At 39.3% G+C, this 13,941-nt stretch overlaps 3 protein-coding genes across 4 annotated transcripts in view; all 3 read right to left on the bottom strand.

The window, feature by feature from the left end:
* LOC145435103 (kelch repeat and BTB domain-containing protein 3-like) overlaps positions 1–13,941 on the bottom strand; it is a 273,848-nt gene that overhangs the window by 178,155 nt on the left and 81,752 nt on the right. The gene's annotated exons all lie outside the window — the stretch shown is intronic.
* The window catches only part of LOC145435126 (uncharacterized), a 114,203-nt gene that overhangs the window by 76,434 nt on the left and 23,828 nt on the right, over positions 1–13,941 (bottom strand). The window contains exons 3-4 of one of the 2 annotated variants that reach the window (XR_013913713.1): positions 13,367–13,488; positions 12,509–12,855 (exon numbers count right to left, since the gene is read on the bottom strand). Coding sequence is in view for 1 of the 2 variants with exons in the window: in XM_080312400.1 (XP_080168526.1) it covers positions 12,682–12,855; positions 13,367–13,488 (296 nt within the window). In the remaining variant the exon portion in view is untranslated. Of the gene's footprint in view, positions 1–12,458; positions 12,856–13,366; positions 13,489–13,941 lie in introns of those variants that run through there. The other variant, XM_080312400.1, reaches the window with a different exon arrangement.
* LOC145435119 (kelch-like protein 24a) overlaps positions 1–13,941 on the bottom strand; it is a 106,473-nt gene that overhangs the window by 35,173 nt on the left and 57,359 nt on the right. The window lies entirely within an intron of this gene.

Consider the following 13,941-nt stretch of genomic DNA (forward strand, 5'->3'; position numbering starts at 1 on the left):
GTTGTTTACACAAAAGTTTGTATGTGTACAGTATACGAACACCATGTGTAAGTCCAGCACAATTGTGGTATCCATCCAAGTTTAGTTAACACAATTTATGACACCGAGGTCGCGTCATCTTTCGTAAGACAACAAACCAAGGCTTCAGGATATGTCCATGTCATAGCAATGAATCAGCTACTCCAACAACAGAGTGCATATGTTTTCTAGTTACGGTGCTTACATCTTACACACAAATCAATCTACTTTGCTAACGAAAAGTGGTGAGTCATCATATGGTTATCCTCACTAGTAAAACATACTATCATACAAAATGGTCGTTATAGTTTGCACACCAACGGTACATCGTACAAGTAACAAGTCTCGAGAATCCAGTTATTCAAAAAGCGTGAAAGTATTTCTACACCAAGTCGTTATGTTGACGAAAGCGTATATTGTAATATCATGATCGATTTGCATTCGTTGGTCACAAACTGTCACTACTCTAAATAATTCTTTTTCACTCAAACACAAACGCATACTTGTCACCATTCGTTTCATCAAGTACGAGTTCAAGAAACTTACTACGACATGAACTTTTATTTTTATGTTGTGTAAATAGGTAATAATTAATTCAAGTAACACTATATCAACATCATCGAGTTGTGCTAATAGATTTACATGTGGTCTTGTGGTTTTCATCGGGACATACAGCACGAACTAACTGTAGACTCCTCTCTGTTGTACAGCTACTCGGTAATCGAAATGCATTAACATGTAAACAACGATCTTGTTTCGTCACACCAAAAATATGTTCACTGTCGCGATACTCCGCACAAGACGTGCATAGCCTTTTCACACTCGTAATAGTATACCAACGTCAAGCGATAACGTTTAACAAGACCAACGACACTGAACCCACGACGTTTACCTATGTAAAATTACCACTTTCACTTGCCAGTCCATCGTTTACCTGACTAAACATATTATTTTCCTTTGGAGATCTGATGTTTACCCAGAGTAAGAAACCTTTTTCACTTGGAAATCTATTTTTTCCTTGGCTAACAAACCTTTTTTCACTTGTAAATATATTTTTTCCTTGGTTAACAAACCTTTTTTCACTTGGAAATCTATTTTTTCTCTGGTTAACAAACCTTTTTCCCCGGGTAACAAACCTTTTTCCCTGAGCAACAAGCCATTTTCAGTTGGTGGTCCGTCGTTTACCTGAGTAAAAATAACATTTTCCTTTGGGGATCTGGCGTTTACCCAGTGTAACAATACATTTTCGCTTGGAAAAATACTTTTACCTAGAGTAACTAATCATTTTCTCCTGGGTAACAATCCCTTTTCGTCTGGAAACTATCATTTAACTGAGTACCAATACCGTTTCACTTGGAAATACATTTTTTCCCTGGGTAACAATACCATTTTCGTTTTGAAAACTGACAACCACACCGGTCAATTTTATATTTTTGTATATTGTTACAACGAACAGTGACGGAAATATACACAGACTACCGGTTTCAGAGTACACCCCATCGGTCGTATCACGTCAATATCATCGGTTAACCACATACAATATACTCTTGTACACCGAAATGCACGCTTTGGAAAATTGGACAATAGGCTGCGATAGTTCTGTGATGTCCGGGTTCGTGCTTTAGATTTTCCAGAGTCAAAATGTCTGAATAAAACACCTCCTCGACGACGGTTGGTATGTGGATAACGGTGTTCGGAAAACGGTTGGATTTATGTCACCCATCGCGATAACAATTCCAGGTCGAGTTTTCCTCCCGCATGTTTACTATATTGTGTCTTTATTGGTCAATGTATGTCTCGACATTCAGTTTGAAATCGGAAATGATAAAGTATGTAACCGGATCCGGATATCAACTCTGAATCGATAAACCAATGAACAATATTCAAAGTAAACATGCTACACCCTGTGTTTCCACGAAAAAATACCATCCAGACATACGTCGCGCTTGTTTGCCCACATCAGTATACGCGCAAATGGAGGTGTGTGACATTGCATGCAATGTGTTGGTATACAAACATCGATCCACAGACATTATCATAGCCGGTAGTTTTGATGTAGATCGAATGTCACCTGATAACAATACCAATAAGCCACATTGCAATGACTCTGGGTCAATCTGAAGCATGACATACAGACACACAAACATAGAAACCGTAACATGGGTATTCGCACGACTACCTTTGACAGAGAAAGTGAACTGTACAGTACATACCAATATTGTGATCACAGTCAAATATGTGAACCGTGCACAATCATACACCCAAGTTTTTGTTGGATATGTACGAAACCGATAAATCGATACATTTCTTTTCCCTGGACATCGATAATACAATCGCCATTCAAATACATCGCTCGAATGTGAGGTTCGTCTGGTGTAAAATCCATGTCAAATAACACCAAAGTGTGCCTTCCGTGTTTTATTATTTCCACCGATGCTTCTTGTCTGTGTCGTAACACTATGGTGCGGGGAGTTGAAAAACGGTAAATTATAAAACGGATTGACATGACGAACCGAAACGACGTCAATAGCCTTGTGGTGATGACAGTGTCAAAATGCTACCGATATGACGAGACCAACCCGATCTCTTGTAGCGATGACCGTTTCGAAATGTCACCGGACGAATTGGACCCTTACAAAAGTGTGTTTTATGATTGCGTGTGAAATCACGAGGTAGTGTTCTATTGTGGTGTACGATTGCAGATTCCACAGAAACACACCTTATTGGATCACAGTATCAGTCCGAGATTTTCAGAATCACTGTTCACGATATTTACCTGGAGTCGTTATGTGGGAGTAGCGACATCCCGTGATTTAGTGAAAGACTGATCGCAATCATTTCGAGCACCGTACTTCGATAGTTCACATTGGTCAAACGCTGTACAACAGAAAATTTCGGTGTCGACAAGACGACGGATATTGACGATGTATCCAATTGGTCTGGGTGATCTGTCGGGAGATAGGGTCATGACTATCTTGCAATGTAACAACACGATAACACCATCGAGTAAATCAGTGAACGGTGTCGAAATATCGATGTAATAGCGCAGACCCAGAGTCATTGCAATGTGGCTTATTGGTATTGTTATCAGGTGACATTCGATCTACATCAAAACTACCGGCTATGATAATGTCTGTGGATCGATGTTTGTATACCAACACATTGCATGCAATGTCACACACCTCCATTTGCGCGTATACTGATGTGGGCAAACAAGCGCGACGTATGTCTGGATGGTATTTTTTCGTGGAAACACAGGGTGTAGCATGTTTACTTTGAATATTGTTCATTGGTTTATCGATTCAGAGTTGATATCCGGATCCGGTTACATACTTTATCATTTCCGATTTCAAACTGAATGTCGAGACATACATTGACCAATAAAGACACAATATAGTAAACATGCGGGAGGAAAACTCGACCTGGAATTGTTATCGCGATGGGTGACATAAATCCAACCGTTTTCCGAACACCGTTATCCACATACCAACCGTCGTCGAGGAGGTGTTTTATTCAGACATTTTGACTCTGGAAAATCTAAAGCACGAACCCGGACATCACAGAACTGTCGCAGCCTATTGTCCAATTTTCCAAAGCGTGCATTTCGGTGTACAAGAGTATATTGTATGTGGTTAACCGATGATATTGACGTGATACGACCGATGGGGTGTACTCTGAAACCGGTAGTCTGTGTATATTTCCGTCACTGTTCGTTGTAACAATATACAAAAATATAAAATTGACCGGTGTGGTTGTCAGTTTTCAAAACGAAAATGGTATTGTTACCCAGGGAAAAAATGTATTTCCAAGTGAAACGGTATTGGTACTCAGTTAAATGATAGTTTCCAGACGAAAAGGGATTGTTACCCAGGAGAAAATGATTAGTTACTCTAGGTAAAAGTATTTTTCCAAGCGAAAATGTATTGTTACACTGGGTAAACGCCAGATCCCCAAAGGAAAATGTTATTTTTACTCAGGTAAACGACGGACCACCAAGTGAAAATGGCTTGTTGCTCAGGGAAAAAGGTTTGTTACCCGGGGAAAAAGGTTTGTTAACCAGAGAAAAAATAGATTTCCAAGTGAAAAAAGGTTTGTTAACCAAGGAAAAAATATATTTACAAGTGAAAAAAGGTTTGTTAGCCAAGGAAAAAATAGATTTCCAAGTGAAAAAGGTTTCTTACTCTGGGTAAACATCAGATCTCCAAAGGAAAATAATATGTTTAGTCAGGTAAACGATGGACTGGCAAGTGAAAGTGGTAATTTTACATAGGTAAACGTCGTGGGTTCAGTGTCGTTGGTCTTGTTAAACGTTATCGCTTGACGTTGGTATACTATTACGAGTGTGAAAAGGCTATGCACGTCTTGTGCGGAGTATCGCGACAGTGAACATATTTTTGGTGTGACGAAACAAGATCGTTGTTTACATGTTAATGCATTTCGATTACCGAGTAGCTGTACAACAGAGAGGAGTCTACAGTTAGTTCGTGCTGTATGTCCCGATGAAAACCACAAGACCACATGTAAATCTATTAGCACAACTCGATGATGTTGATATAGTGTTACTTGAATTAATTATTACCTATTTACACAACATAAAAATAAAAGTTCATGTCGTAGTAAGTTTCTTGAACTCGTACTTGATGAAACGAATGGTGACAAGTATGCGTTTGTGTTTGAGTGAAAAAGAATTATTTAGAGTAGTGACAGTTTGTGACCAACGAATGCAAATCGATCATGATATTACAATATACGCTTTCGTCAACATAACGACTTGGTGTAGAAATACTTTCACGCTTTTTGAATAACTGGATTCTCGAGACTTGTTACTTGTACGATGTACCGTTGGTGTGCAAACTATAACGACCATTTTGTATGATAGTATGTTTTACTAGTGAGGATAACCATATGATGACTCACCACTTTTCGTTAGCAAAGTAGATTGATTTGTGTGTAAGATGTAAGCACCGTAACTAGAAAACATATGCACTCTGTTGTTGGAGTAGCTGATTCATTGCTATGACATGGACATATCCTGAAGCCTTGGTTTGTTGTCTTACGAAAGATGACGCGACCTCGGTGTCATAAATTGTGTTAACTAAACTTGGATGGATACCACAATTGTGCTGGACTTACACATGGTGTTCGTATACTGTACACATACAAACTTTTGTGTAAACAACTTTGGTGTTTCTGTTAATACTAGTTCTGTGTTGAATTACTTGATTATTATGATACATGAACAACCATTCAGACAATAAAGTTCTTGAGGTATCGAAACAGTTTGAAAGCACCACCAATCATTGTACAGGTTTGTAGCATGAGTGAATATTTTCGTGTAACATGAATATATTTCATATGGCTTTGGTAAGAAATGAGTTATGCAGGATAACCATACACAACCTACAAAAGTAAAACTTATTGCGTTTGATTGTATACTTTGTATCGATGTCTTTGCGATGTTGAAAGACGGTTGTGTTAACATTTGCATTAAGCGGAGTAACTCAAGTAATAAATTTTACTCGTTTGAAAATACCGAACAATGGATAACAGTATGAATATGAGCGGTAATTATTTTTCGCGATATACAACCAATCTTCCAAGCATAACTTGTCAAAAATTTATCATGTCATAGTCGGCTGTTACGAATTCGACACAAATGTACTTCGATTATTACGATGATGAAAATTACGTTCAAGGGAGTATTTCGAAGTAGTATATTCAGCAATTAACAAATAACAAAAAATATCAAACTGTGCATACAACTCGGTTAGGTAAACGATACAGTTACAAGTCGGATGTAAGCTTGATTTACAGATTACAGTCTGCTGATGTAAAGCTCGACCACTCCAGTGTGTTTATTGCAAAGTATTTGACACAAACAAAATATTGAACGAAGGTCCACTACACTTGGTTTCATTACAAGGTGAGTGAAAATTGTTTTCTGTTGGTCAGGTATGATTTACATTTAGAAAAACGATCTACACCGATTAAGCGACGCTGTTTCATATCTGATGAGTGAGTGAAATTTCCTTATGGTTTGATTTAGCGAGTTAATTATCGGTGATTCAATCAGATACAAGTAAGATCTTTAGTGACAGAGTATTGTGATGACATTTACTTTAGCGAATGACAACGGAAAAATTTTCGATTACATTGTCGGTGTATGTGTTACACAAATAATTCTAGTACATAGGGTACATATGGCAAACATCGTACAAAGTGTTTCTTTGTGTTGGTAACGACTTTCAGGGGTTTGGTTTCATGTCGGGAATTATTATTTGAGGGTTCAAAAAACAATCAATACTACAAATGAACAACAATGCAAAACACGTTTAGTGAATTACAGTGTAGCAAGTACTTCCTTAATATTACGATTGTTGTGCCCTAGACATTTCTAGTTGAATTGAATGCGTCGAGCAAACATATTCAATTTACTTTTGTAATGATCAAAGTCTTAGAGTGCAACCTCGTGATATTTTACATTTAGCACGTTCTATAGAAAGTGTGAACGGAGTTGAGTATTAATCGTGTACTTGGGATAGTGCTTTGATATCAAAGATATATTTTCACATTGTGTAATGTTTCGATTCTCTGTTGTGAATACCTCCAGTAACGACATTGATGTTAAGTCCTCACTCTTGGTCATTGTAAGCGAATCCTAAACATCGCAACAGTCGGTATGGAAATCGAACGCATGCATACTTTTAGATAGGCGACACTAACAAGTTTATTGCATCCGTGAAATACTCTGAAACGGCGATTCGTGATTGTGTTAGCTATATTCATCTTCTATATCTGTGGACACAAAGAATTCTTAACTTTGGTTACAGCTCATTCGTAACGAATTGTTGCGTGCAATCTAGAAAAGCACAAGTCGAAGACGAATGATTTGATTTCAATAAACTAAAAAAAATCCTTTTGTTTTGATGTTGGATTTAATACAATTTGTATGACTATACCGAATCCGAAGGTGCAATGTTACTTTAGTAGAAAAATTGGATGACTCGCATTTTGATATTGATAGATGTGTAGAGTAATATGACTAGTTTATAAAATCTCGGTAATGTTTTTTGTCATGTCTGTGATCAACAAATATGTGATCAAGTCTTACCATTCGATATTAACTTTCGCAGTCGGTGTAATTTGTTGAAGTAACAATACCGACGAGTTCAATAATATTCTCCATCGATGTATTCGAATAATCCGTCAGCTGCAAGCGGATTTAAAACTTGATGCTGTTTCGCGGTTAACTCAAGTCAGTGGTCGTGTTTGTGTTGATTTCAGGAATGATCATGACGAGTTGCCTGGGTAGATTAGTTAATGTGGTTGTAACTACGACCGTACAGAGTTGCTGACACCCCAATATCTTTTACGCTGTAATATACGGATTTAATTGTGATAAATTAATTCTCAGTTATTGTTCGGACATTCAAATCTCGTATACTCAAAATATAATATGTCCAAGTCAAATCGTATATGTACCGATTAGTAAATACTTTGTCTTCAGAATAGTAACGACCTTTACAATCGAATAAAAAAGACCGATCATACGAATACAGCCAGGATGAATTAATTCAAGTTTGTGAGTTGTAGTGATATAATCAAGTAAGTGAAGAATTCTTTTGAGTATGGTAAGATGTTAAAATATCTCTTTGACAAACGGAAAGCGGGATCGCGAATAGAGTTGCAATGTTTCATTACTTGTTTCAAATCAATGTGCATATAATATCGAAATGGGACTGCGGGAAAGTTGGTAGTCATGTTTGTCAATCTATTTCAATTCAGACTATGTCAAAGTCCAAATATTTCATTTTGGATTATTTGGATTTACCTTTAGTACACCCGCGAATGGATTTAAAGTTGGTAAATTACCAAAATGATTGAATATTATCGGGTTAGAGATAGTTGGTATTGATTCTATAACTGTTAAAACAGCGGCGTGGAATGTGTGAATAATTCAATGTGACTGAAAGTCGGCGTCAGTAATATTCAGGTTACGGTCGAATCAGAAGATCACGTTAAAAAGATTTCTCGAATTAATTAGAATTGTACCGGATCAACACATTCAAATACGAATCAACTTGAGCTGTGTAGTAAGTTTCATTTCATTCAATTGATACATTGCTTGAATTCTCGCATGATTCTTATCATACAACTAAAGTCAAACACGGACAAAGTGTCAAAAACATATAGCGACCATACCAGAAAGTGTCAAATTGTTGGTTTACGAATCACCGTCTGCGACGACTCTGTGACAAACTAATTACGGAAATATTACCTTGTGAGCGGGCATGAGGGATCGCTTTGTCTGAAGCATTACCCTGTGAGTGTCGTAGGATTTTAAAATGATATCACACCCTTTTGAATAAGCGTTCACTTCACAAAGGATTAGGGTTAGAGCGGAAATAAGTGACAATTTGTCGCTATTCAAGTTACCGACACTGGCGGTCTGTTATTCGTTACTTATTAAATCGTACGAGTGAAATCAAGCTCTGTGTCAAACTGCTTACGAAAATTTCACCGCGTGAGCGATCGATATGCCTGTAACATCAAGTCGCGTATGTCTGAGACATTATCTTGTCAGCGAACGCAGGGTTTGCAAACTATTTCACACCTATTTGGAGTGTTAATATGTGAACGCGGCAATTGTTGGTATTGGAATCGCCGTCTAGGCCGGTTCCGTGGTAAACTAATTACCAAGCGACTGATTCCTAGATTTAGCAAACTATTTCACACCCTTTTTGGTGAAAGTACGACATGCCGCTAGCATTCTATCAACGAAAGTACGAATCATCGCGGCGTCCATAAGAATAACGATATATCGAAGTCGCATTCACCGTAAACGTTGGGATTAACTCGAATCGGTCATATTTAATAATTTGTAATATACACATTAACTAAGAATCAATCACGTGACTATTTACTATTCCTGATACTTCTTCAACACAGCGCGAGAGTTGACTATACCCGAAAGGGCGAATCACGGCCGCACCCATAAGAACACATGGCGAGTCACCAGAGACCGCGTAAGAATACATGACAGGCAGGTCATCGCCGCGGTCTATATCCACAACGTTAGTTCACTAGGCCTACCAAACATTCCATGGCAGGTCATCGCCGCAGCCTATACCGAAAGGGTACCATCACCAACACGAGTTTTCATGGCACATCATCGCCGCAGCCTATACCGAAAGGGTGGGGTCACCAACACGAGTTTTCAAGGTATATCATCGCCGCAGCCTATACCTGAAAGGGTGCCGTCACCAGAGATCCCATAAGAAACAATGGCACATCACCAGAGATCCCTTAAGAAACAATGGCACATCACCAGAGACCCCGTGAAAATACATGGCACATCATGAGCGATAGGTGGTCTGAAAGGGTACCATCACCAACACGAGTTTTCATGGCACATCACCGACGCAGCCTATACCCGAAAGGGTACCATCACCAGAGATCCCATAAGAACACATGGCACATCACGAGCGGAAGGGGGGGTCAAAAGGGTACCATCACCAACACGAGTTTCCAGGCACATCACCAGCGCACCCATAAGAACCCCATGTTAGTTCGCGACCGATCATAACTACTACTGATGGCCTCTCAATTGCCAAAAAATTAGGTCTCGTAAACTGATGAAGAAATTTGACACAAAAATGCATTTTCAATAAGCCGTTAAATGTGAGTGTTTCATTATGATGTTTTGAACCGATTTTAAAAGGACTGTGTTGTGAATATATTGGTATTATGGGCCCAATATTCGGTATAGTCAGTGTGTTACTTTTAGTTTCAAAAATCTTATGACAGATCACAATTCGTCAGAATAAATGCTGAATTTCAACAAAAAAGTGCGTATATATTGTTTTTTTGGCTATAACTCATTTTGTGTTCACAATATAGAAAACATTATTCTGAAGACAGACAGAAACATGATGCTTCCGCAGATTTTGAGCTATATATCATGACTCTACGACCAGCGGTTGCCGAGATGGGCCATTTTACCCCCCCCCCCCCACGCGCAGAAATTGGGGGGTTGCCGGCTGGAAAATGGAGGTAACACCCTGAAGTCACTTTTTATTGATGTTTTAGGTCATTTGTCAGGATTGAGGAAGCCCTTTTTTCGATTTGAAAAAAAAAGTCATTTTCACTCCACCCTAATTGCATATCTCCCTCTAAGCTGCGCGCATGCGCTATATACTATTCAATTGAAAGGATCTCGTATCAAATTACCAGAGCAAAACATAAAGGTGGATGCTTCATTCTCTAATTTACAAAGACGTTCTTTTACTGCATACTGTGATTGTTGTTGTAGCTTGTGTTTTCTTTGAAAAACTTATGAAATATAATTAATGACCCTACGTAGAAACGTGCATAATGTAAAATGGGACTTTGATGTCAAGCACTTCGGTCGTAAGGTCAGTGTTAATAAAGGTGGCTAGTTGCCAGGCTGGCGTATAGCTTTGTCGACATATTCGACACGTGCCATCATATGACACATTTACATTGGCAACTGAAAACATTAATTTCATATTTTCGGTGTCAATCACGACTGTTTAACGGAATAGCAACCGCCAATGCGTTGCGTCATGTACTAATATCACCTCTCATTTTGAATGTGCGCTGAGCGTGTGTCTGCGTCGTGAAATGTGTGTTCCGTTCTGGCATGGAATACACGAGTTCCTTGAAACTGCGTTTGGAGACGGATGTTTACTGAAGACGAACAATTGCGACTGCCAGCTTACTATCGGCGGGTTCATGCAAATTTTTACAAAACATAAATATTTCTGAGGGGTATTTTCGATCATCATATTGCGCGCGATGCAAGTCGAGACGAAAATTAACGAGCTCGGAGTTCACAGATGAGATGATCACCGTCCGGGGTATACCCTCGTTTTCTATAATTGGATTACTATTACCAATTAGCGATAATTGATTGAGTTCGATTAAGAGATGCAATCAAAGTTTTGTAACTGCTGTAGACAGTGTTGTTGTAACCGATTGCTAAACGTGCTGGAACATTGATCCGTTAGTTATTATTCGTGTGCTGCTTGTGATATTATTTGAGTTACACGACGAAATGATAAATATAGGTACATGTAAAATACAGATCTGTCTGAAAGGACTCTTGGACGTACAGAACTTCAATACACAATTCAATAATATATTCGTACTAATATAAACCCGAAGAGTTTCGGCTTTACCTCCAAGAAGATCTTCAGATATCCAACTGCATATAATAAATATCTATCGGATTGTAGTTCTTGGTCCACAGTGCAATGTGTCTTCAGTCTAATACTCTCGTTTCAAAGTATGCGTGCCGATTCCGAGATCATTTATTAGTTCGGAGCGGATCGACAAATTCTCTGGCCCGACTCCGATCCTGTTTTTCAATTCTCTGGTCCAGCTCCGATCCGACTCCGGCCAAAAATTTGAAAGTCCGGCCGGATGTCCAATCCGGCACCGGACCATGCTCTGCCCTACGTGACGGTATGGTGGTTCCGTGAATTTGTAAATATGGCTCGCTTATTTTCGCACTGGCTTGACGGTTACTTGCGTGTGGTTGATTGGTAGTTATTTAGTTAGAAATATCATGCTTATCCATAAAGATTCCGGCCGTAACAAAAACGTATTGATCCTGACTAGATCCGGCTCCGGATTGAATTGAAATTATCTGGCAGGATATCCCATCCGACTCCGGTCTATGCACCGCGCTACCATTTATACGCTGCATGATTTTCCAGATTTCACCTCCGTTAAAGGTGGTGAGATTGCGTGGTGGTATAATCCAAAGCTGCAACATCGATGGGTTGTGGGTTCGAGTTCGAGTCCGACTGAGGTCGATTCCAGAAATCCTACCTAAGTGTTGGAGGTTTATCTAAGCTCTTCCTCGCTATCTCATACGTGTAAGCGGTGTATTATAAAAGCCCAGAAGTGGGACGTGCTACAAGTTGGCATGTACGGAATAAAAATGAAGAAAATTGGCCTGATGTAAGTGACCATTACAGCAGTCGATAAACTCCATGAATACCACAAACAACAACAACAACAACAACAACATACGTTAAAGCTTAAATGAATGTGTGATGTATATTGCGGGACATAGGTGACTGGACCCTGATTTAAAGTTAATTGCATCATGCATATAGTTTTCATAGTTCAAGTACTTAAAATTATGGAAACTAGACGAATTCCATGAAAATATACTATACAGTGTACTAGAAGGATAACTCAGATTTTGCGAATAAGCAAATCCGTGGCCACTGATAACTCCCCGCAAAATATTTGCAGCCTCGCACTCAAATAACACCCCTCTTTAACTCATTTGTGCCCGAATATCTCACTGCTGTCTACCTACAGTGTATTCACACCGAATTAACATGTAGCCACCTGCTTACAAAGTACCATTTATCCTTCCTTCTGAAAGACGTAGAAACGGTAGATTACATGGAAAACTTGTATTTCAAATCAGTTACGTCACGTGGCAGTAAACCACAACAAACAAACAAAAATTCACACAATTTCTCGAAATCACATTTCGACAAGTAGCAATTTAACGCCGCGCAAACGGAGCCGGCAATCACAGACGCGAAATTATGAAAACCTTCTGTCCAGAGGATTTGGATTCGACCTTCATCCGCCCGGCTTGAGTATCTCTGAAACCATCTACTCCTCATAGGTAAATTGACATAAAGCACGTCTGAAGGCATCTCTCGGATGAGCTGCGATGATCTCGCTGTTCTCCAGCTTTTCGCTGATTCTCATCACCAACGGAGCATTGTCTAACCCGATGGATTTCATATGGTTCCATGCCCAGTAATTATTTCTCCATGTTTCGCCCTGGAAGAGATGCAAGTATTGTACGAAATTGTTTAGAAATAGCCTACAGCCCGTTTAAGAACAGCAATACGCAAAAAATAAGGATAGTATTATAGACAATATTGGACGAAATTAGGCTGTACAAATTAGCGACATTTGACAGTATAATGGAATCTAGCAAACAGTGGATGTCGCATCCCTCTCAAAAGAAATCCAACAGCCAAAATCGAGTATGTGGATGCAACAGGACTTTGCCTTGTAGAAATATATACATAGAGCCACCAATAACAGGTGTACTATCAAAAGACAGCAACAAATTTCTCATTACAATAGAGTTACAATTCTTTGTCTTTTCAGTTGCGTGCTTTTGTCGTAATTACATTCTGGGCCTTTTTCTCATTTTTGAAACTTCACCTGTTCACGAACTGAAAAGTTTGAATACACTGGTGTAGCCACCCCGAGTTTTCTAACCGCGTTATGTTGTTTTGCATTCTCTCTATTCAATGCAATCAAGCTAGCTGTATTGACTTACGTTGTCTCGCATTCCCAACAAGATGTACCGATTGCGGTCCATCATCACGGTAGTGCTGCCGATGATGTAGCAGCGCACGACTTCAAATGTCTTTTGGTCGGTGATAGTCGCCAGATGCGCATCTGTACGAAAAAAATATGTTTAATGTGTTCGAGAATTGCATATTTTCCCGGTTAGTAGTGAAGCACCTATACTTTTTTCGGAGTGCTCAAGTTAGCTTTACATGCTTGCACTGCATGCTCAAGGGGTTATGTTTTTAAGCCATATGCATCCACTTCTTCAAATAGTTTTGTAAGCACAGACTTGCTTTGACACTGCGTCTTTTGAAAGTATAGAGTATAGTTGTGCGATGAGTGCGTAATGGTGGAGCGTCTGACTTTTTGATCGGAAGGTCGTGGGCTCGATCCCCGGCCGGGTCAGGCCAAAGACCTGTTTAGTAACACTGGTATCTATGACGCCCCTGCTTGGAGCTCGTGCATTACTGGGATAGCATGGAGGGGAGGTGCAATACTTAGAAAGCCGTAAAAGGCTATATCTAGACCTTCCTTGTCCAGCGGCATAAGCACAAAATGATC

This window comes from Botryllus schlosseri, chromosome 3, assembly GCF_051294905.1.
Source record: "Botryllus schlosseri isolate E-star chromosome 3, Bs_hap1, whole genome shotgun sequence".
NCBI lineage: Eukaryota > Metazoa > Chordata > Ascidiacea > Stolidobranchia > Styelidae > Botryllus > Botryllus schlosseri.